At 45.6% G+C, this 23,917-nt stretch overlaps 1 protein-coding gene across 1 annotated transcript in view; it reads left to right on the top strand.

Moving 5' to 3' along the window:
- Positions 1-23,917, top strand: part of LOC122919571 (transmembrane 9 superfamily member 2-like) — a 66,837-nt gene that overhangs the window by 13,924 nt on the left and 28,996 nt on the right. The window contains exons 5-12 of the mRNA XM_044268663.1: positions 8,727-8,856; positions 11,087-11,214; positions 13,742-13,850; positions 14,910-14,989; positions 17,346-17,454; positions 17,851-17,983; positions 20,054-20,173; positions 21,498-21,555. Of these exons, the coding sequence (XP_044124598.1) occupies positions 8,727-8,856; positions 11,087-11,214; positions 13,742-13,850; positions 14,910-14,989; positions 17,346-17,454; positions 17,851-17,983; positions 20,054-20,173; positions 21,498-21,555 (867 nt within the window). The remainder of the gene's footprint in view (positions 1-8,726; positions 8,857-11,086; positions 11,215-13,741; positions 13,851-14,909; positions 14,990-17,345; positions 17,455-17,850; positions 17,984-20,053; positions 20,174-21,497; positions 21,556-23,917) is intronic.

Raw genomic sequence — 23,917 nt, 5'->3', positions numbered from 1 at the left:
AGACATATCCTAGTCACTCCAAAACTGACTCGTTCTCCTGAGACGTCCCTTGGTCACTGCAACTCGGAGACGTCCTTCTTTCAAGGGGTTCAGTCTTGCGTGACCTTTTCAATGATGGCGTGGCTATTGAAACCTCCGTTCTAACGTGGAGGGATCTTTTCGACAGACATCTTCCTCACTATGATTCAGGACAGGGGTTCTGCATCGCCAGTATCTATACTGGGACCTGCAGGTCCTTCTGAGGCTTCTCTGAAGCCAAGACGTCCCCCCCTCTCTTTGGTTTTTTTTCTTTCTCCCTTCTACTTTAAGGGTTGGCCCTTTTTGTTTAGCCCTTGTTCCTTGATGAGTCAGGGTTGGCGCTTCCGTCTTGGGCAGGTTCCCTGGTGCCCGTGGGAATCTTCTTTCAAGGAGTAGCACATGTGGCTCCTCTGTATCTTACTTACAGCCTTGGGATCTGAATATGGTTTCCTTTCCTTCGCGCCCTACGGAAGGGAGTCACATTATGGATGTTGTCAGTGCTCTACTCATTATTAGCAGCCTCCAGTCCCTTTCGGCGTACGGACCCACTTTTTTCCGTCCAGAGGGTCATCGCTGGGAATTGGTGGCCCCCAAAGGGCGATTGCACGTTAGATTCGGTCTGGCAGTGCTACAGTTTACCGTGCTCGGAGCGGGGTTCCACCCTTAGGTGTCACGGCTCACTCCCCCAAAGTGACTTTTCTAGGACTAGGAGGAATCGCGCTTTGGCTGCAGAGTAATGTAAGGTGGATCCGGTCCTCCTTCCACATGTTCGCAAGCAGTTTCCAGGTGCATACTTATGCATCGATGGTCGCTGCATAGGCCGCGGGTCTGCAGGTGACAGTTCTTAGTTGACTGCACGGGCTTGCTTCATGGGTCTGTGGTTTTTCCCTCCCTGTTTGTTCTGCTCTCGGACGTCCCATGGTCTCTGTGTCCCCCAATGAATATGTGCGAGAAAACAAGATTTTTGTATAACTTACCAGTAAAATCTCTTTCTCGCTCTTCATTGGGGGACACAGCACCCACCCAGTATCGTAGTTCTGTTGCTGGTTAGAACCTGGTTCGGTTCTTGGCATTGTTGCTGTTCCACATTGTTTTGTTGGTTTACTTGCTTCTCCTACTGCTTCTCACAAACTGAAGCGCTCTCTCCAGGCTGGAGGGGGTATAGCTGCCAGGGGAGGAGCTAACAGCTTTTGCTAGTGTCAACGCCTCCTAGAGGACATAGCTATACCCCATGGTCTCTGTGTCCCCCCAATAAAGAGCGAGAAAGAGATTTTACTGGCAAGTTATACAAAAATCTCGTTTTTGATTATTTTAATATAGACTCCCTTTTGTCTGCCGTCCGTAATACCATGGACATTGAAGAGGAGGTACAACCTCACTCAATTCAGGACCAGATGTTTGAGAGCCAGGAAGCGTGAAGTTTATCCTGTAAACCCAAATCTGAAGGAACTAATCATGGATGAGTAGGCGGACGTTAATTGAAGGTTCTTGGTCCCTAGAGAATTCAGGAATAGACTTCTATTCAGTCCTGAAGATGCAAAAATCTGGGATAAAATCCCTAAAAAAAATGTACAGGTCGCTAAAGTATGCAAACGTACATCCATTCCCTTTTGGGGATGCTTCTCAACTTAAGGACCTCATGGATCATAGGTCAGAGGGGTTACTTAAACTATGGGAGAACGGGGCTATTTCCATTAAAACTAATGTGGCAGCCACTTCTGTTGCAAGGTCAATGTTTGTTTGGGGATTATCTTAGAAAGGGTACTCCTAGGCATAAGATCTTGGAGTCCTTTCCCCTCCTTAAAATGGCCACAAGTTTTCTGGCTGATACCTCCGCAGAATCTGTGAGGTTTGCCGCCAGATTCTCATCCTTGTCCAACTCTGTCCGCCGTGCACTCTGGCTTAAGCCTTGGTCGGGGGACACCTTCTCAAAAAATAGATTTTGCTCAATGTTCCCTTGGTGTTCGGGCCAGAGCTGGACAAGATTTTGGAAGATGCTGCAGATAATAAGAAGGGGTTTCCTGTTGAGAGAGCTCCTAGGAAGACCCAGTCCTTTTGCGGCAACAAACGTCCTTCCAGAAATTCTGCTGGAAAAGGAAAAGCAGGGCGTTGGAGTTACCCAAAAGGGGGTAAAGGGGAACATTTTATCCTCAACTTGAGGGCAGTGTGACCTCAAACCCTTAGGCTCTGAAAGTAGTACGAAAGGTTAAAAAATAGTTTTTAAGTCCCCTCCCCTATCAATTTTCAGGTCACAACCTTCTCCTCCCCGGCAGAGTCGGCCCAGTTAGCAGTCTCCTTCATAAGGCATCAGGGTGGGACGTGTCGCCCTCATCTTCAGAATCTATCCAAGGAGATATTTTCCTTGGCAGAAAAGACAGTCCTTTCCATCACAGCTGTACACCTGAGAGGAGTGGACAATGTCCAGGCAGATTTCTTGAGCAGAAGGAGCGTAGACCCAGGGGAGTGGGAGCTCCACAAGACTCCGTTTGAGATGATAGCCCAGAACTGGGGTCATCCTCAGGTGGACCTGTTCGCTACCAGGGAAAACAGGTCCCCTTGTTCTTTTCACCACAGGTCTGGATGCCCTAGGGCAGGATTGGCATTGGAACCTGGCTTATGCCTCCCCCCCCCCCCCCCCCGCATTTCCCCTTTATCCAAGCAGTTCTCAAGAAGATAGGGAAAGTGATTCTGGTAGCTCCAGCTTAGTCCAAGACGAACTGGTACCCTCTGTTAGAGTCCCTTGTGATAGCTTCCCCTCTTCCGCTTCCGTCCAGACCAGATCTGCTCCAGCAGGGTCCCCTTTGGTTTCCCGAGGTGGGGAGACTCCATCTCACAGCATAGATCCTGAGTGGTGGATCCTAAAGCAGAGGGGTCTGTCAGACCCAGTCATCTCGACTCTCCAGTCAGGGAGAAGACCTTCTACATAAAAGCCAAGATATTATTTCACCTTTTTTGCCAAAACCCCAAAAATGAGAGAGAACAGGTGTTTCACACTCTGTTAGGAGAACAGTTCTCTGGCACCTAGAAGCTACGGCTAAGTGGAGGTTAGATGAGAACTTTTTTGTTCAGTATGGGGGTAAGAATAGAGGCAAGAAGGCCTCAAAGGACACGGTTGGTAGGTGGATCTAGTCGGCTATCATACAGGCTTACAAGGCAGAAGGGAAGGATTGTCCTCTTGCAATAAAAGCACACTTCACAAGAGCAGTCTCTTCTTCCTGGGCCAAGAGCAGACGCATCTCCAGTTCGGATCTGCTGGGCGGCTACATGGTCAAGCCTTCACGCATTCACCCGTCATTACAGACTGGACGTGTTGGCCAACAAGGACTGTTCCTTTGGACGCCAGGTCCTTTAGGCCGTGGTCCCTCTCTAGAGCTACTTATCTGGTATGGCTCCATTTTGGTGCCGTCATGAAGGGGGATGCCGTGGAAAAAGGAATTATTCCTACCGTTAATTTGGTTTCCACTAATCCTTCATAACGGCACCACCGTAACTCCACCCTAAAATTTTGGTGTTGGGTTTGTTATCTCACATCCTGGTAGTAATTTGAAAAGCGCTGGGGTGTGTGAGGGGAGGGACCCTTTAAACCTCTCTGCTTCCTGTCCCTAGAGCGACAAGGGGAGCAACCTCCAATTTGGTTCCATCATGAAGGATTAGTGGAAACTGAATTAAAGAGGTTATCCGAGTTATTTTTTATTTTTTTTTGTTCTTTCTATGTTCCCTAACTAAGCAAATGTAACAGCTTTCCAATTAACTCACTTTATCTACAGTGGCTGGTTTCTCAGATTTCACTGAAGGTCACATGACCTGTGATGTCAGCTTCTCTCCCTGCTCTGATAAAGGTCGTTTACAAGCCTGTAAACAAGACGTCACTGTGCTGGCCACGCCCCACCCCTTCACTGCCGTCTACTCTCTACTAGGAATCTTAACCCCTTCAGCTGCACAGCTCTGCAGGCAGTGAGGAGACAATGCTGGGCACTGGAGCTGATATACTAGAGAGAGCATTGCACAAGAAGGTAGGGGGAAGATCCTGTGTGTATTAGCAGTGTCCTTATACAGCTGGGACTTGTAGTTCTACACTCACAACATGCTGCAGAGTCTCCCAGCAGGCAGACATGTCACTCAGGGCAGCTCTTGTATTCACTCCCTTAGCAGAGCAGGGGGAGGGGCAGAGATTATTTTTTTTTTTATTGCATGTAAACAAAGGGCCAGAAAAGAACCAAGGAAACGAGGAAATTTATAAAAAAAAAATTTTTTTTCCTCCCCCTTCTTCCCTCCACCTAAAAGATTTAAAGGGGTATTCCCATCTTGCTACTTCATTCTCAATTGCTGCCAGCTAGCTGGTAACTTCCTGCTTTTCTGCAGATAAGGCTGGGCGGGCTTAGGCAGCTAGAGTGAAGGCGGCCACGCCTCCTTATGACATCACACTGAGAGCTGAGTCCTGCGTGCTAGTTCATGTGAAGAGTATGACTCATCAGGCTGCAGTGTCTGAGGGGAATGGTCACTCAGAGAGCCATGTGAAGTGAGCTCAGTGCACAGTTTTACACATAAAATATCTGTCTGATCTTTTACAAACCCATTCTGTGCATTAAAAACTATAATTCCATATTATTCATTAGCCCAAAAGCTTGACCAACCCCCACCCACCACTGATGCAGATTTGTTTCCATTACAGCTGCGCTCCAGTTGTGTATAAACCTCACACTATGTATCTTTATAGATGCATATACAGCTCAGCTACATGTGTCTTCTCCAGTGTCTGAAAAGCTTCATATACAGCTCTGCTACATCTGTCTGTTTATCTCTTCAACCAGCACTGTATCAGAACAGCCGCAAATTCAGCTCTACTACATCTGTTTCTCTCTTCAAACAGCACTGTATCAGAACAGCCGCATATTCAGCTCTACTACATCTGTTTCTCTCTTCAAACAGCACTGTATCAGAACAGCCGCATATTCAGCTCTACTACATCTGTTTCTCTTTCACCAGCATTGATGCTGACCTGCCACATATACAGCTCTGCTACATCTGTTTTTCTATTCAACCAGCACTGCGTCAGAACAGCCGCATATTCAGCTCTACTACATCTGTTTCTCTCTTCAAACAGCACTGTGTCAGAACACCCGCAAATTCAGCTCTGCTACATCTGTTTCTCTTTCACCAGCATTGATGCTGACCTGCGACATATACAGCTTTGCTTCATCTGTGTCTCTTTCACCAGCATTGATTCTAAACCGCCACATACACATCTCTGCTAATTCCGTCTATTTCCTTCACCATTAGTACTGTGGCTGAACAGCCGCTCATTCAGCTCTGCTACATCTGATTCTCTTTCACATGCATTGATTCTGAACCGCCACATACACATCTCTGCTAATTCCGTCCATTTCCTTCACCATTAGTAATGTGGCTGAACAGCAGCTCATTCAGCTCTGCTACATCTGATTCTCTTTCACATGCATTGATTCTGAACCGCCACATACACATCTCTGCTAATTCCGTCCATTTCCTTCACCATTAGTAATGTGGCTGAACAGCAGCTTATTGTTGCCGCAGTTTTTGTTCACATTTTTTTTATACTTTTCTTTTAGTCATTTTATTCCAGTAGGAAAGTTTATGGGAAAAGGCTTGAAAAAAATGGCATGGACTCAAAAAAACGCACCAAGAGTTATAAAAATGCCTCCCCCCCAACCCAAATAAAAAATTAAAAAAACCTGTTTCTGAGTAGTTGCCTCATAGAACATTATTATCAGAGTGGCCCCTTTACACGCAGGAATAATACCAGCACAGAACCGGGTGGCATCATTGTGCCCTTCACCGTCTAGCGAGTGCTGTTTAGGGCAGCCTGTATTCTGTAAATGGCCGGCAGGACGGCTCTGCCAGCTGCTCTGCTATTACTCCTCCACCCTTATTATACAAGGAAATTGCTTAGAATGCAATCCCCTAATCTGTAGTTGGATCCCATGGCGAGGATCCTGCGGCCTCCCCTATACACAGTGTTCAGCCTATAGCCGCACTGTTTGGCCCGATTAATTATTACTGGTTCTAGTCTTCACTGGCGTGTCGGTGGTTAAAGGGTTTCTACCACCTCATTTGGACCTATGTCTGCTCTACCTAACCATGCTATTCTAAGACCTTTGTGTGCAGCCGTTACACAAAAAAAACTACTTTTATTCCTATGCAATTGAGCCTCTGGGTGCTATGGGGGCGTCTTTTCAGCACCTAGAGGCTCTGTCTACTCACCCTGTATTCCGCCCCGCTCGTCCGTCAAGCCGCCCATCTCCTTTAGATTGCCAGCCTCCATCTCATTCATTCGCCGAATTCTCGCGCCTGCGCCGTGTGCGTCTGTATTCAGCGCAGGCGCAGTGACTGTCTGAATGCTCCCTGCGCCGGCATCTCCACTGCGTCTGCGCCGTCTGTTCCTCTGAGCACTCGGACGTAATCGGCGCAGTGGAGATGTCGGCGCAGGGAGCGTTCAGACAGTCACTGCACCCGCGCTGAATACAGACGCAGGCGCGAGAATTCGGCGAACGAATGAGATGGAGGCTGGCAATCTAAAGGAGATGGACGGGCTTGACTGATGAGCGGGGCGGAATACAGAGGTCTTAGAATAGCATGGTTAGGTAGAGCAGACACTAGCAGGTCCAAATGAGGTGGTAGAAACCCTTTAAGGGGTTAAACTGCACTTTTATAATCCTTATGGGGGGGGGGGGGGTTTCTTGCTGCATTGACTGAGTTCGCTATCTGTACGGAGACCTCATAAATATGAACAGTCCATTACTCACAGCCTCTCCTGCCCATTATCATGATTGTTTGTCACTGACACCTGTGTTTCAGGGTCAAAATGGCAGCAGCGGCAGCAGCACGACTTCTCTCCCCGGGATCTCCTCTCTGCACTACCCTCCCCCGCCTCTCCGGCTCAGCTGGCATCTGCCCTCACCCGATACAAAGCTCATAGTTATAAACAGCAGCGCACCCCCGATCTCTTCACCGCTCACAGAGGACATCAGGGCTGCGCTGGGAGCTGCCAATAGATCACAAAGCCCCTGCTCCTCCGCTAATTTTCCTCAATTCTCTCCCCTGAAGAAATATGGGGAGCGCATGCGTGGCTCTGTAGCAGACGTGCGCGCTCTCGTGGGAATGATCGGCTGCCTGGGTGAAAAGTAAGTGCGGACTGCGCAAGCGCGGCACATAGATGCGGCCCTGGAGCGGTGGTCGTATCTATGGGTTGCCAAGTGTAAACAATGGATCGGTGGGAAGGCAATTTAGCTAAATGGGTGCATTATAAATAATAGAAGCAATTTAGAAAAATGAAGTATGGGATCAGTGTAAACATTTGAAACCTGATCATGAAGATGGGAATACCCCTTTAAGTTCTTTTTTAAATAGTTGTACAGTTTATAGGTCACATTAAAGGTGGAAAAAAGTTCTGAAATGATTTGTCTAATAATAAATAATAATTATTTATATATTTATTTATTTTTTACATCACAGAAACCTGACATTTTAACTGGTGTGTAAACTTTTTATATCCACTGTATATATGTAGGATTAGCAACATGGGACGGGTATTCAGAATCTGACTACACAGAGTTTTTCATATATATCTATCTATCTGATTCCACAACATCTGACACTCCAGAGTATGTCTTATAATTAGTGTTGAGTGAACTTCTGTTTTCAAGTTTGGCATACAATGTTCGGGTTATCTAAGAATTCCGTTATGGATTCCATTACTACGGACCATACGTTTTATGGTCCGTGGTAGCGGAATCCATAACTGAATTATAAGATAACCTTGTACACCATATTGAAAACAGAATTTTGCTCATCTATATATATATATATATATATATATATATATATATATATGTCTCCACAGAGTATGTCTCATATTACATTTTAACTATTGTAAATGGAACTGTAAATGCTATAATTGAAGCATAGCTGCCTACCCCAACTTTTAATTGGGATGTTGGGTGTAATATATATCCCTATCTAATCCCTTATCACTCTTTTCCACTTATTTATTACAGAAATAAGGGAACATAATTGACGATTTTATGAATAATGGGGAGCAGTCCCAGATTTTTCAGAAGCCAGGCATTGGGTATAAATTTCATAGTGATAAAAAAAAAAAGTTATGGTCACCAGGGCTGGGGCTAGAAGCTGTAATGTGACATGTGATGGAGTGTTTTTATTTTTTTTTTTAACTTTACACTCCCTGTAAGGTTCACTTTGTGCTGTTAACAAAAATATAAAAATTTCCTGGTTATAAGGAATAAAAACTAAATAATACTAACATAAAAAATATCATAAATAAAGCCCCATGTATCACTGGAAAAAAGATGCAAACATTTGTGTAACCAAGCTAAAAATAAAAGTTATTTCTTTCAAAGACATATGTCCTGAAAAACTGAAAATGTGCCTGTCAGGAAGGGGGTAAATGGCTCGGTCTTGTACTGGTTAAAGGGGGGACAAATCTTGCTCTGATGCCTTCCTTTCATCCTATTATACTGTATTTTACAATCTAAACATTGTAGCTCCTGTAGACCATGGTGAAGTCTCTATGAACACACTGGCATTAATGAAGATGTTGCAGTGCATACTTCTGACAGGTGCCTTGGATAGGGCTTCTCCATGTCCTATAGCCACAGTTGTTCTGTAGTGTGAGGCTGAGCCGACTGACCTTTTACTCTGTTCTTCAATAGGATTATAGATAACATGCCGGTGACCTGGTGTTATGTTGTGGAGGATGGCCAGAAATACTGCAGCCCTGGATTTCCAGTAGGATGTTCGGTCACCTCAGATGGGAGAGTGAAAGATGCCTGTGTTATCAATGTAAGTTGTCACAATGTAAGCTATAGTGAGTGACACCTAAAAAAAGGTCATGACACAATTGTGGTGCAAAATTGTGGTGTACGCGATGTGTGCCATTATTTGCGACTTTGTAACCTCCTTGCCATGTGTCCAAAGTGGTGAGAAAAGGGGATAGGCTTATACTGAGGGGATTTACGATCATTTAATTGAGAAACTGGCGTCGGTTATAGCTGAAGTATACTAGACTTCATTTTCTCGCACGGAGTGCCAGAGATGCACCTAATTATAAAATTAAGTGCATTTCATTCCGGTACACAGAGGATCAAGACTGGTGTATGGGAATGCCAGTCCTGATGAATGTCCCTCAGTAACTATTATTTATTTGCATGTAAAAAAATGTGTCTGACGTATGATGAGAACTTTTACAGGTTTGGGTTTTGGGTGGTGTAGGGCTTACGTTATAACGAGATGCAACAGAATTCTTAGACAGAATACAAAACGGAAGCGTTTAGGAGGCATTCCGTTTTGATCCGTCTTAATTGAAGTCTGTGGCCAAGCATAACTGATCCGTTTGGTTTCCGTTATAGAGGACTTTATGCGGATCCGTTATGCTTGGCCATAGACTTCAATTAAGACGGATCAAAACGAAATGCCTCTTAAACGCTTCTCTTTTGCATTCTGTCTACGAATTCTGTTATAACATAATTCCTACTCAAACCAAACACCGAATCTGTAAAGTTTGGGTTCGCTCATCCCTAGACCCTGACATTATGTAATGTAAATGCTGGAATAATCATTGCTTCAGGATGTAATGCTGTCCATACACCTTGGATGGCTTTTAGCTGAGCGCTCCTTCACCAACAGCTATTCCTCCTGACTTACATGTGATCTAACAGAGCGTCTCGAAAGGAGTTGTCAGGGTTAGAAAAAAAAATAACATCCGGCAGGATTTATACACAGCGTTAGGCCTCCTGCACACGAACGTAATGGGGTTTGTGGTCCGTTTTTGTTTTAGTACTGTTTCTGTTTGGTTTTTCTGTTTTTGATTTCTGTTTGTGATCAGTTTTTTGCGGATTGAAAACGAAAGCATACAATAATGGACTACATAAAAAAATTGGGCTGGGCATTACATTGTCAATAGATGGTTCCGCAAAAACGGAACGGGTTTGGAAGACATACAGAGGCATTCCGTTTTTTTGCGGACCCGTTGACTTGAATGGAGCCACGGATACGGAATGCAAAAAAACATTCGTGTGCAGGAGGCCTTACTGAGGATCAGGTTTTGGGAGACTTTTTTTTATTTTATTTTTTATTAGATCTCATTCATGCAGGATTAAAGGAATATATTTTACTAGTCTATAAATATGTAGTTTTATTGTGGGCTTTACAAGCTTATATGGGACCTCTTACATAAAATAGTTAAACAGTTGCCCCTCGCATTTCACAGAACTGAAAATGGTCTGATAATCTGGTAAAGGTCCCTTTACACGGGATGATGTAGAAACAAAGTCCAGAAGGAAGCGTTCCTTCCCGACAATCGGCTGATAGCTAGCGGAGGAGACTTCTGCATTCACACATACCGATCTCCTCCAAAGTATGGGGAGAAGCTATAGCTAATGCCATCGCTCGCCCTCTTACAGAATTACTGTTTCCTGGCAGCAGATTGTGTTTACACAGCACCATCTGACAAGGATGTCTGTGCTACATTAACGATCCCGATTACCCGATGAACGAGTGTTTCTCAGGATCAGCAGTACATTTAGGTTGCCTTCACACTCAGCAGATTTTGTGGCAGAAAATTCTGCGACTGAAAATCGATTCCATTCACCTTAATTGGGCTTGCAGAAATCCATGTGCTTGCTGTCCTATTCAAATGACTGGAACTGATTTTTCAGTCGCAGAATTTTCTGCCACAAAATCTGCTGCGTGTGAAGGCTCCCTTACACCTCGAGCTATGAACGCTCATTAGTGATGATCTGTTTAATTCTCAGCCCATCTAAAGGGCCCTTTACACTCAGAACCGTTCTGAAGCTTTAGCAGAGCTGGTCTGTTGATTTAGCTGGTTTTGCCACAGCTGACCTTGTCCAATATTTTGCACTGGCTTTGAATGTCTTATATGCTTTACATTCACTGAAATGTTACTGCCCCACCCATACCACGCAAGTAAACATATGCATTTCACTTAAATTTTTTCCCCTTTTTCCTTTGATGTGGAAAAAATGAAAAAAAAAGTTTATTTTTTTTTTCCCAGTCTGAATTTAACAAGAAAGATACCCTTTACCTGTTCAATCATGTTGATATAATAATCACATACCACAGTGGTAAAGATGAAAATTGGGATGGCGCTCGACTGGTTACTGCAAGGCTTGAACCAAAAAGGTATTTCTCGTGCATGGCATTGGGGGACACAGCACCATGGGTATATGTCCAACTACCACTAGGAGGCACTAGACACATTTTTTGTGGTTGGACTGCAGTCTTCATTATTATTCTTATTTCTTACTGTATATACCGTATTTTTCGCCCTATAAGATGCACCGGCCCATAAGACGCAGGTAGGTTTTAGAGAGGAAAATAAGAAAAAAAAATTTGAACCAAAAGGTGTGCTTTTGGTGGGTTTTGAGCTTATGGTGGTCTGCGCATGGCACTGTTATGGGGGCGGGGGGGGGGGGGGAGGGGAGGGAATCTGTGGATGGCACTGTTATGGGGGGGGGGGGGAAATCTGTGGATGGCACTGTTATGGGGGGAGGGGGATCTGTGGATGGCACTGTAAGTCATCCACATATCGCCCCCCCCCCCCCCCATAAATGTTTGTGTGTAAAATAGTGAATGACCCCCAGTACAGGGGGTGGGGGCCAGCATCTGGTGTTGTAATGGCAGCGGGGCCTGGTGCAGTCACTGTATTCTATTACACCGGGCCCCGCTCACTGTAGTAGTATTAGGTAACATGTAGGCATGGGCGCTGTTTTAAACTATAGTAATCCTCTGCAGCATAGAGAAATCCATGTAGTACGGTACTCACTTGAAACTCCTGTAGCAGTGTAATATAATTCGATACGTCATGTGCCTGCTCCTCCCACTTTATGAATGAAGCGGGCATTTACTATATATCCGGTTAGGAATGACAATCTGTGAGCGAGATTGTGAGCATGGATGTAGTGTGCATGCTTGTATTCTAATCAAATCTCTACAACTGTTACTCTGCTCCGCTATCCAGGAAAGGGCTTATCTGGGAATTAATGGGAGTCTGTCACCTCTTTTTCACCTAAGAGCACTGTACCACAGAAGATTGCAGACAGATCCCAAGCATACCTGTGTGCACTTTGTGCCTTTTATTCCATGTCCAGGAAAATAACCTTTAGGCCTCATGCACACGAACGTTGTTCGGGTCCGCATCCGAGCCACAGTTTTTGTTGCTCGGGTGCGTACTCATTCACTTCAGTGGGGCCGCAAAATATGCGGACAGCACTCCATGTGCTGTCCGCATCCGTTGCTCCGTTCCGTGGCCCCGCAATATAACCTGTCCTATTCTTGTCCCTTTTGCGGAAAAGAATAGGCATGTCTACAATGTGCCATCCGTTCCGAAAATTGGGGAAGGCACACGGGCGACTTCCGTTGTTTGCGAACCGCACGGTCGTGTGCATGTAGCCTTATTCTGCTGGAAAACCGCTCCCAAGTGCCTAAAGCAAACGAGACTGAAGAGGGGAGGGCTTCTTTAGCTGCTCATATCTTGATTGGTACCTGCTAGAAATATGGGCCTGGCCTTGTTTGAAATCTGGCATTCCAACCTTTCAAACGATACCAGAATCACAGCATTATATCCACTATATCAGAAGATATTGCCGTTAGAAATAGTCAGGAGTGAAAGCTGTCTTTATTTTCACTTTCAGCTGGGTACTTGGGAGCTGTTTTTCAGCAGAACGTGTTTTGCGTTCCGTATACGGAACCATTCATTTCAATGGTTCCACAAAAAAAACGGAATGTACTCCGTGTGCATCCCGTTTCCATTTTTCCATTCCGTTCAAAGATAGGACATGCCCTATTATTGCCCGCAAATCACGTTCCGTGGCTCCATTCAAGGCCATGGGTCTGCAAAAAAAAAGGAACACATACGGAATGTACTCCATATGTCTTCTGTATCCGTTTCGTTTTTGTGGAACCATCTATTGAAAATAATATGCCCAGCCCAATTTCTATATGTATTACTATATATGCCATATGGATGAACTGAACCGGAAACACTACTGAAGGAAAAAATGGATCCGGGAAAAACTGCCTGCAAAACACTGAAAGACATACGGTCGTGTGAACGAGCCCTTAAAGTGCTTTTCCTGGACATGGAACCCAGACACACAGTACACACAGGTATGCTTGGAAAGCGTTTGCAATCTTCTATGGGCAGTGTTAGTTATATTGGTGAAAATGAGATGACAGACTCCCTTTAACTATTGACCTAATCTTTGAATCAGTATCTGATCGGTGGGGGTCCGACTCTTGGCATCCCTGCCGATCCCTTCCTGACATGCTTAGAATATAACTGCTGACACCGATCAGTGTCCGCAGTACTAGACCACTGAGGATAGTGATTGGCTGCAGCAGTGACATGCTGTATATTGGCACGTTCCCCATGTAAACAAGCATTGGCAGGAGAATCGGACCAACACTGCAGACAATGGTGCTGAAGAAAGGGCTGAAAATAATAAATATATATTAAATTATTATTTTATTAATTGCAAGGATTGTCCAAGACTTTATTTTCTCAGACATCCCCTTTTTAGTGAATTTTTACCACCGGTGCTTGGTGTAATCTTAGCCCCAGCATTATTTGTAAAACTTCTCTTGAGCTTGAATTATACAAAAAAAAATGGATGGACAGTATTATATGTTAAATGTGTATCATTCCTAGTTATAAACACAATGGTGATGAGCAAAAATGTGAAGGCCCCCCGATGGAGATCCCCAAAGAACTCACAAGCAAGCTGAAAGTCACCTACTCATACTCTGTGTCGTTTCAGGTAAGGCTATATTGTCTAATATATCAATCTATATGTACATCTGTCTAATTAGCTAATCTATTAATCTGTTGATCTATCTAATATATAACTGTCCTATCTAATATATTGATCTGTAGATAGATTTAGCGAGTTATAAATTGCCTCACATAACTTCCCTGACCTAATTGAATCTATGACTGGTAAGCCTCATGGACACAACCGTATTTTTGACCACATCCAATCTGCATTTAGTGCGGATCAGATGCGGACCCGTTAATTTTAACGGGGCTGCTGAAAATGCAGACTGCACACAGAACACCGTATGTCTGTGCTGTAGTCCGTTTTGCAGACAAGAATATGACATTTTTATAGAAGGGGGGGGGGGGGGGGAAAGAAAATGTCGGCATGCACACCGCTGATGTCTGTGTTTTGCGGATTCAAGGATCGCCAAAAACGCATACGGTCATGTGCATAAGGCCTTACGGTATGGACTTTCCAGTGGAAAGCCAGATGAGCCACTATGCTGGGAAGATTGAAACCAGTTAAGCCTATGGTGAGGCTCATTCATTCTCGGAATTAGTGTGGTTACCAGGTGTACCATTAAAAAAAATTGTTCCACCGAAAAACAACCCCTCATGTAGTTATGACTCTTAGAGAGCAGGATGAAAACTGGCAGTGGTGCCAGGAACACTAAACAGAAAATGCTCAATAACAAGCACTTCCTCTTACTCTCCCCCTTTCCTTTGTTCTTGTTTTGTCACACATTACATTTAAACCCGATTAAATATATATAGGAAGCTTGGCAGTCTGTCCCAGAAGATCAGCCATGCCCCCTCCTCATTGTCCTGTGTCTGACTATAAGACAACTGGCTGGAGCAGGAGCCTTCCCTCTCTACAGTATTTCTACCATAAGAACTTTTCCCCTTTTAGAGAGGATAAGGGATGTGATCAGAGTGCTTCAAAATGGTGGTGGGTGGGGGGCGGGGGCAGCTATATTTCTTGTTTACATTTTACAATCGTTTCTAGCTTTAATGGTCCTTTCAAGGGATTAAATATTTGCATATTTTCTTTTATATTTAGGAAAACAATGCTATTAAATGGGCTTCTCGTTGGGATTATATATTGGAATCCATGCCACACACAAATATTCAGTGGTTCAGGTAAGAATGAGGCAGAAAACATGACATTTTCTGTGTTGGAAGCCGTTTACTGACCCGAATCATTGTTTTACAGTAGTATTTTTATAAGTTGTACCTCTTCCCTCTAAAGGATGGTGTACATATGAGCCATATGTGATATTAAAGGGGTTGTCTCACTTCAGCAAATAACATTTATGTATAGAAAGTTAACACAAGGCCCTTAATAATGTATTGTAATTGTCCAGATTGCCTCCTTTGCTGACTCTATCTCATTATACACTGCTCATTTCCAGGGGTTACGATCACCCTGCAATACATCAGCTGTGGCTGCGCTTGCACACAATGTGAAAAAGCACCGGACTGTGTTTGCTCCCACGGTCTCAGTCTCAGCTTTTTATAGTGTGCAAGCACGACCACCGCTGCTGGGTTGCAGGGTGGTTGTAACAATGGAAATAATGTGTGTATAATGTGATGGGGAAAAATGAATTAAGCCAGCGAAGGAGGCAACATGGACAATCACAATACAATAGTAAGTGCCTTGTATTAACTTTCTCTACATGATAAATGCTGAAGTGAGACAACCTCATTAATATCAGGTTACTGAATTTCCTCCTTATGTTCTGTGTCCTGACATTAAATCACTGGACTCGCCTGTTTTCTAGGCACTTGTCAACGTAGACAACATGGGTTATTGATCGATAAATCTACAGGCATATAATCTGTCAGATCATTGTGAGCGGCCTTGAATAAACCTCCAGCTAGACTTGGAGATTAAGAAAACAGCATGACACTTCTATTAATTTGCTACACATGAAAATATATAATGGGTAATTATTAGTGTTGGGCGAGCATGATCGGCCGAACACCAGTTCGGCTCGAGCATCGCTATGCTCGGCCGAATATCACATGTGCTTGAGGACGATGCAGCGATCCAGATGGCATCCAAAATGGTTGCCAATGCGACTTGGAATTTACAAATGGCAACAAGAATTTTTAGTCTTGTCGCCATATGCGACTAGACCTGCCGCCGCAGCTCTGCAGTTGAATACAGCGGCGGGGCACAGGGGATGATAGTTCTCTACTTCGCCACCGATGTTCTTAGCAGCGCAGTGGAGAAGGAGTCTCTCTCCCCGCCACCACCGCCAATAAGAAGCGAGACAGGAGGAGGAGGGGAGGGGCTGTGGCCACTGCGCCACCAATGATGATAACTGACCTGTTAATACAAATACAGGAGGCGGGGGCAGGAATAAAAAAGCTGGTGTTCTGCCAGATTCCTATACTTTGGCAGAACGCTATACCGGAAGTAACGCGACCGCAAATGAATCAGCTGAAGGATGGTGTGTGCGGAAGAAGGACTTCATCCGCGAAACCGTACACCACGCGTGCGCACTCAGGGGTAGGTAGATTTTCCAGCGCAAAATGTTCCATCAGATCTCCCTACCCCTAAGTGTGCACAAGTCATCAGGAGCAGTTCATTCTTACCGCAGAGCTGAGTGCAGGTTATCGAGGTCACCACATAGCAGAGCTGAAGTGCGGGATATTGAGGGACACCAATATCCAGCACTCAGCTCTGTGGTGTCCCCCAATACCCCACACTCAGCTCTGTGTGGTGACCTAGATATTCTGCACTCAGCTCTGCGGTAAGGATGAACTGCTCCTGATGACTTGTGCACCACTGCTGCCCGAAATGTCTGTAGACTAGGGTTGAACGGTAAACCGGTGTCAACGATATACTGCGGTATTAAGAAATGGCGATAACGCTGTTTCCAAATAACCGTGGGAATATTTTTTTATGTCTACAGTAGGGTTGGGCGATATGTTGTAGCATCCCACTGATGACCTATTGTGTCTGGCCAGAGCTTCTAAGTGTGCTAAAGATCCATCATTCTCTTCTCCTCCTAAAGTGGCTTATAACCCAGAACTATTGACTAGATTCAATTACTGAGCAAGTAGCGATGATTGTGTCCCTTTAATAGGTGTATTCATGAGTCTAGCACTGGCCTCGCCGCCTTTACCAGTAATTGACAACCATTGACGTATATCCCTGTACACACAAGTGGCTATACATCATTCGTTTGGGAATAAGAGGCGCAGAGAATGGGGGGGGGGGGGGGGGGGGAACCACCACTCTGTGAATACAGTATAACTAGAGTTCCACCGCATTCTTATGAGCTATTAGTCAATAGGCAAAAAAAATAATATATATATATATATAATTTTTATTTATTTTTTTCACAGGAGCCTTCCTTTAAAATATGATGTCATTAAATAGTGCAGATGTTTTATGTGGATTTCATCACTGTGAAAGGAGTCTCTTTAGTTGCTAGTTTTACCATCTTTGCTCTTTTTTTTTTTTTCCCCCCTACCCTTTTATTAGTATCATGAACTCGCTGGTAATTGTCCTCTTCCTCTCCGGTATGGTGGCAATGATTATGTTGCGGACCCTCCACAAGGATATTGCTCGATACAACCAAATTGATTCTTCAGTGAGTATCCTGTGTCCTGCGTGTTGTGCAGTTGTAGATATCACCAGTTGCGTAGTTCTTTAGTAATCGGTTTTAGCCTGACATTTGTCCGGTGGGTAATAATTTTTACAAAAGACTTAACCTCTGCTGCTTTCACTGTTCTGACACTTCTTCTACACTTGTTCTGCCAGCCCTCACATCAAACTTGCTTTAAAAAAAGAAAAAAACAGAGCAGCTGACATGTCCATTGCACCAAGGACTATTTGCATAAGGCAAAGCAGAATTGCTAGTTTCTCATAAACAATCATTTTACCTAAGCTTTCAACTGAATAGGCTGCCGCTGTATACTCATGTATTTCTGCTTCAGCTTTATTTGCGTGTACCCCATTATTGATTCAAATCATTGCATTTCTACAGGAAGATGCCCAGGAGGAATTTGGCTGGAAGTTGGTGCACGGTGACATATTTAGACCACCAAAGAAGGGAATGCTTCTGTCTGTCTTTCTGGGGCAAGGAACACAGATTTTCATTATGATATTTATTACATTATGTGAGTATCATACATCTGGCCAGAACTAACGCTGGTTTATAAACAGAATTCTGGTGTTTTCTTGTGCTTTCATTGATTCCTGGCTGGTGTCCATCTTAATGGCAGAGATTTATCAAGACTAGTGTTCCTCTATGCCACTCTTTATGCCCTTAGCACTGGAGGCAGATGCTCCTAATTTATTAAAGAGGTTTTCCAGGATTTTCATATTGATGCCCTAGGCTCAGGATAGGTCATCAATATCAGAACGACGAAGGTCTGATATTCGGCACCCAAGCCAATCAGCTGTTTAAAGATGCAGCAGCCCTCTTCCTGACCCCAGGCCATTTAACATCACATTCATCGGTCTGGGCAAAGCTTAGTCCCATTTAAGTTGATGGTATCAAGCTGCGATACCATGCACAGTTGCTAGCAAATGGACAGCACTGTGCTTGGTAAGCTGTGGCTTCCTCAAACAGCTGATCGTCAAGGGTGCCATCGATAGGATAGGCCATCAATTGAAAAATCCCTGGAAAAACCCTTTAACCTTCTAACAGTCACATTAAAATTGAAATTAAACCTCCAAAAAATGTCATTTTTAACGTGTCTGAAGTAAATCTTGTTGGCGCAAAACTCAGGAGACACAATTGCATTTTTACCCTTTAGTGAGATTATAATTTTAGCTTTACCAGACCAGTAACATTTTTCTACCATTATTTTTTTTATTTTGCAGGAATAGTTGTAGGTTGGTACAATAATGAAAAATGATATTTAACATTTTTTTTTCTTTCCTCCTGCATGCTGTCACCTCCCCAATTCCTATGCCCCCACTCCCCCCCCTCCCCCCAGAGTGAATGGGGAGGGGGGGGGGGGAATTGTTTTATGTGCTTATATTTCTAGATAGGTAGCAGCTAGAGAGGGCATTTCAAGCTTTCAAACAATACCAGAATCGGAGCATTATATTCACTACATGGGAAGATATCGCTGTTAGAAATCAGGATACAGTAAATGCAGCTGAAAGTAAGCGCCGGTTTTACAGTGTTTATTCCCAACTCCATTTCTAACAGCGATATCTCCTGCTAATATAGTGCTAATGCTTTGATCCTGGTCTTGTATGAAATCCTGGAATGCCAGCTTTCAAACAAGACCAGTCCCATGTCACTGCTACCAATCTGGAGATATGAGCAGCTAAAGCAGACTTGAGCTATAACTTGCGCCAGTTTCTGGCATCAGTTGTGGTAAATCCAACGGGCTGTGGTAGGCTCTGCCCCTCCCACTAAGCCTTGCCCCTTTTATGCCACCTTAGAAGTGGCAAGAAGCTCAAAAAGTCGAAAATGATGACGCAAATATGGCATGCGTCAAAATTTTCACCTTTTTAACGCCACAATAGTCATGTAAATACATATTTAGCAGATATAGCATTTTTTATTAACATAAAATAACAGTGGGGCAGATTAAGTAATCCTACTGATGGCTTAATCTTAGGCTGTCTAGAAGACCTATACATTTATCACAGTGGCTCAGGCTGGATGATAAATTTGCTGCATGGCTAGACGCTTCTGTATAACTTCATACCACCTATTGATTGGCTTAGTCTGAGGCAGGATTTAACGCCGACTTATTGCACAATTTCGTTGCTAAATGTTGCTTGTTAGGCCAAGCTCCCTTTCAATGAAGCCACAGCCCTTGTTGGGCTAGCTGCCGATAATATCTCTAAACCTGGATGCTTCAAATTGTGCCACATTTTGGTGCAATTTACACCAAAATATAGATTACTCATGAAGTAACAATTCTGGAGCATTTCTCCTTTAGTATTCAATTGTGCTATTCCTTCTGGAAGTATGCGAGTACATTGACAACTGAGTGTTACTATTCCCCTTGTCAAAGGAGTGGGTCCCTGCACAGTCGGGAACCGTCAGCATTGATTGGACAGGGTCAGTCTGTGCAGGGCCAAACCCAACTCCTAAATTGTCAATAACAGAAGAATGGTACCTTGCAGAGTTCTAAGAAAAGATGCTCTAGAAGTGCAGTCATTTTATGATTATTCCACTGTGATGAAACTGTAATAACAGCGCTCATGTGTTTTCTCTCAAGTCCTGGCCTGTCTTGGATTTCTCTCACCCGCTAACAGAGGGGCATTGATGACATGTGCTGTCGTGTTATGGGTCTTGTTGGGAACCCCTGCTGGTTACGTATCTGCCCGGATGTATAAGAGTAAGTGACATTCTATATGACTGCATGAACTAATACCTTTCACAGCGTATACAGAGAGCATCAGTGTTGGGTTAATAGAATGCGGGTTATGTCTAGATGTTAATTTACTGTTGTTAACATGTCTTTTGTGTAACTATATTGATGTAAAACATTTCACTTTTGTCCGTCTCTAGGCAATCCTCTCCTACTTAGCCTGACCATGGTAGAAACTGTTGGAGACTATACTGTACCACTTATCTTCGCCATATATACGTTTGCTCATGCTAAGCTCTTGTAACTGTTTTAGCAGGGATTAAGGAGATATGACGGCAAGAAAGCTGTCCTGTAACAAAGAATCGGAGTTGAAAGCTGGGTTCACATATGCGCTTTGATCTCTGGCATTGTGATTGGGCGGAGGAACAGACTGCGGGAGTTCACCGTATTAAACATAGCCGGATGCTACCATGCACCGCCAAATCCCCATTCACTGTAATGGGATCTGGCGGGGATCCAGACGCTTTCCGGTATATATGCTGGCTTTTGGCTGGACAAAAAAATGCTGCGTGCATTTTTGGGGTGCAGTGAGTTCCATCAATCTGTTCCTCCCCTGGAACAGACTGCTGGAGTTCAAAGCACAAATGTGAATCTGGCCTAAAGGAAATTGGTAATCAGGCAGATAGGACAGCTTAAAGGGGTTGTCCGGGTTCAGAGCTGAACCTGGACATACCTTCATTTTCACCCAGGCAGCCCCCCTGAGTTGAGCATCGGAGCTAAATCGCGCAGGGCAAAGCCATTTTCAGGAGTTCCGGTGACGTACCGGGGCTCTCCATGGGGCTGGCAGGAATCCCAGGGACGTCAACGGCACTGATGGGCAGGCTTTAGCGCTTCCCTAGCCAGTAAAATGGCTAGGGCAGGGCTAAAGCACACCCATCAGAGCCGGTGACGTCACCCAACACAATGCTGGGCGGAAGCCTCCGTCCGACAGTGTTTTATTGTAAACAAGAGCCATTGCCCTGCACGATCTAGCGCAGGGCAAGGGAGGGAGCGCATGAGATGCTCCGATGTTAACATCAGGGGGCTGTCTGGGTGAAAATATGGGTATGTCCAGGTTCAGCTCTGAACTCTGACAACCCTTTAACTTGGTAACAAATCCCTTTTAAAAATGCTACTTTCCCAATCCTTTTTTTTTTCCCAGCCTGCACACTATTATGTAGGCACCACGTTTTTGTTGAGTCTGCCAGCAAGTCTCATGGAATATCATGTTCCTCTAAGGGTACTAACAGTACTGCATATGATAAGTTATTAATATTCAGCTTCTCAGTTATTGTAAATTTATGTTTTTCAGCATTTGGCGGAGAGAGATGGAAATCCAATGTGCTACTGACAGCACTTTTGTGTCCTGGGTAAGTTGTTTCTGTGTTTTTTCTAGTTTTCGCATAAAGCAGTATTCACATATAGCAGTTGCGGTGCAGTTAATGTATGAAAAGCCACATGTGTAATTTGCCTCAGAGTTTTTACAGGGGAAACGCATTTCTTTTCCAAGTACTGCATTGCAGAACCATGCCAAAACACAGGAACGCCGTTTTTTCCATGTCTTTTTAACAGCACCTGTGTCAATGCACCCCTAAAGGGAATAAAACTTCTGAAACATAATAACACATCAAAGGCTTTCATCCACCAATCGCTAAATTGAGGAGAAAGTAGTGCTTGCGTATCAGGCCATCCCTCCTCTTTGCAGGAGATGGGCTCAATGGAAAGGCTGTCATTCTGTTTCCAGCAACAAGAAAAAGATCTTTCTCGTGCGTGGCATTGGGGGACACAGCACCATGGGTATATGCCCAGCTGCCACTAGGAGGCTGACACTAGAAACAAAAAAGTGTTGGCTCCACCCAGGTGGGCTATACCCCTCTGCTAGAGCCAGAACAACTCAGTCTAGTTCTAGTGTCCGTAGGAGGCAGACATGACCTGCTAGCAGGTCCTTTTTCTGCTAATTTTTTATCTTTTATTTTTATTTTTATTTCTTTTAATTTTTTCCTCTACAGGTAGCAGGGGCGGCTCCATCGTGTTCCACCTTAGTTGTCCCCCTGCGGGCGCGTACTCGGTACCTTGCAGCCACCCAGTCCCCAACGTGACCTGCTTCCGCAGTGGATTCCGGCGGACCCACGGTTTCCGTGTTGAGTCCGCCGAGGGGGTGGTCATGCTGCGCCTGAACTAATCGGAGGGTGAGTATGTGCTTCAGCCCCAACCCCCTCCCCCACCCCCCCACCTCCACTTAGTAAGCTGGGCCTTTGGGGGGGGGCACCTCTCCTTCTTGGGGTCTCCCCCGCTCTCCTCTCAGGGGGGTCGCCATTCTGGAGCCTTTTTTAATGGTGTCGGCCCCTTTAAGACGGCCGGTTTCGGCCCTCGCTCTCCCTACCTCGGTGGCTGTGTCCCCTCCTCTGCCTTCCCTCGGCGCTGGCTGTTTGTTAGCCGCTTCCGCCTCCTGCGCTGGCGGGCGGGGGCCTGCCGGCGGCGGCGCTTTTCTCCTCCGGCGGCACCCTGGCATACTAGAGGCCGCGGCTTTTGCCTGGCCTAGGCCGCGGTCACGTGGGCGGGCGTCGTCTCCGCCTCCTGGGCTTCCCGGGCTTCCTCTCTGCCTCTCCCCTTGTGGGCGTTCCTCCGGAGGCCTCTCTTCTTTCCGCCCAATCCTGCGCCAGCGCGGGCTGCTAGGGGGGCGGTTCTTCTGCCGGACGCTCTCTCTCTCTCTTCTGCCTGTAGCTGTGCGGCCGCGTGCGTCCTCACTCTGTGCGCTCCGGATCCTCCAGCTTCGGTTTTTTCTGGGACACAGCACCATTGGTCGTGGTAGGCAGCCTCTGGCTGACTCCTTCCTCTTCTTTTCAGGTTCCACCACCGAGAGGCCATCATGTCTTCCTCTGGTCAGGCCCCCACTCCCCCTGCCGCCATTTCCACTCATTACGCCTGCTCTGTGTGTAGCAGGAAGTTCCCATGCGGCCAGCCTACGTCCCTCTGTGTGCAGTGCCTCACCCCCGGGCCCGCCCAGTCCGCTCCTGCGGCCTCTACCTTGTCGGTTCTCCCGGAATGGGCTGCTACCCTGTCCCAGGCCATAGGTAGCCTTGCTAGCCTCTCCCAATCCCTGGCGCAGTCTCTGGACAGTCTCCCTGCCCAGATTGCGGCCGCCTCTGGCAGGGCCTCTACCGCTGGTGATACGCCTGGCGACAGTTCCCAGCCTCGCTCCGGCTCTCGGTCCCGCAAACGACCACGTACGGTCTCGGCTGGGTCTCACTCCTCCTCAGTTTCCCCGGATCACTCCCCGGCTAGGTCTGAGTCCGGTGAGATTTCTTCTTCAGCCGCTTCCGCCGCTCCTGGGGACTCCTCCGCTTCAGATTCTGAATCTGAGCGGTGTTCGGCGATGTCGGCAGCAGTGCAGGATCTCATCAGAGCCGTGCGGGACGCACTCCACGTGCAGGATGTCCCCTCGTCCTCCTCCATGGAGGCAGTGTCCTTCCGACGCTCTAAGCGGTCCACTGTGGTTTTTCCCAATCACGAGGATCTGGACGCTCTCCTTGCCAGGGAATGGCGTCACCCTGATCGGCGCCTTCATCTCACCAAGGCTTCTGATGTTCCTTATCCTTTCTCTGAGGATTCGGTCAATCTCTGGACGATGCCCCCCCTGGTGGATCCTCAGGTCGCTCGTCTGGCGAAGGCTACTACGCTTCCCCTGGCTGATGCGGCTTCCTTGTCGGATCCCGCTGATAAACGGGTCGA

This window comes from Bufo gargarizans, chromosome 9, assembly GCF_014858855.1.
Source record: "Bufo gargarizans isolate SCDJY-AF-19 chromosome 9, ASM1485885v1, whole genome shotgun sequence".
In the NCBI taxonomy this organism is placed as follows: domain Eukaryota; kingdom Metazoa; phylum Chordata; class Amphibia; order Anura; family Bufonidae; genus Bufo; species Bufo gargarizans.
The sequence above is the reverse complement of the archived record's forward strand: the minus strand, read 5'-3'. Positions and strand labels throughout refer to the sequence as shown.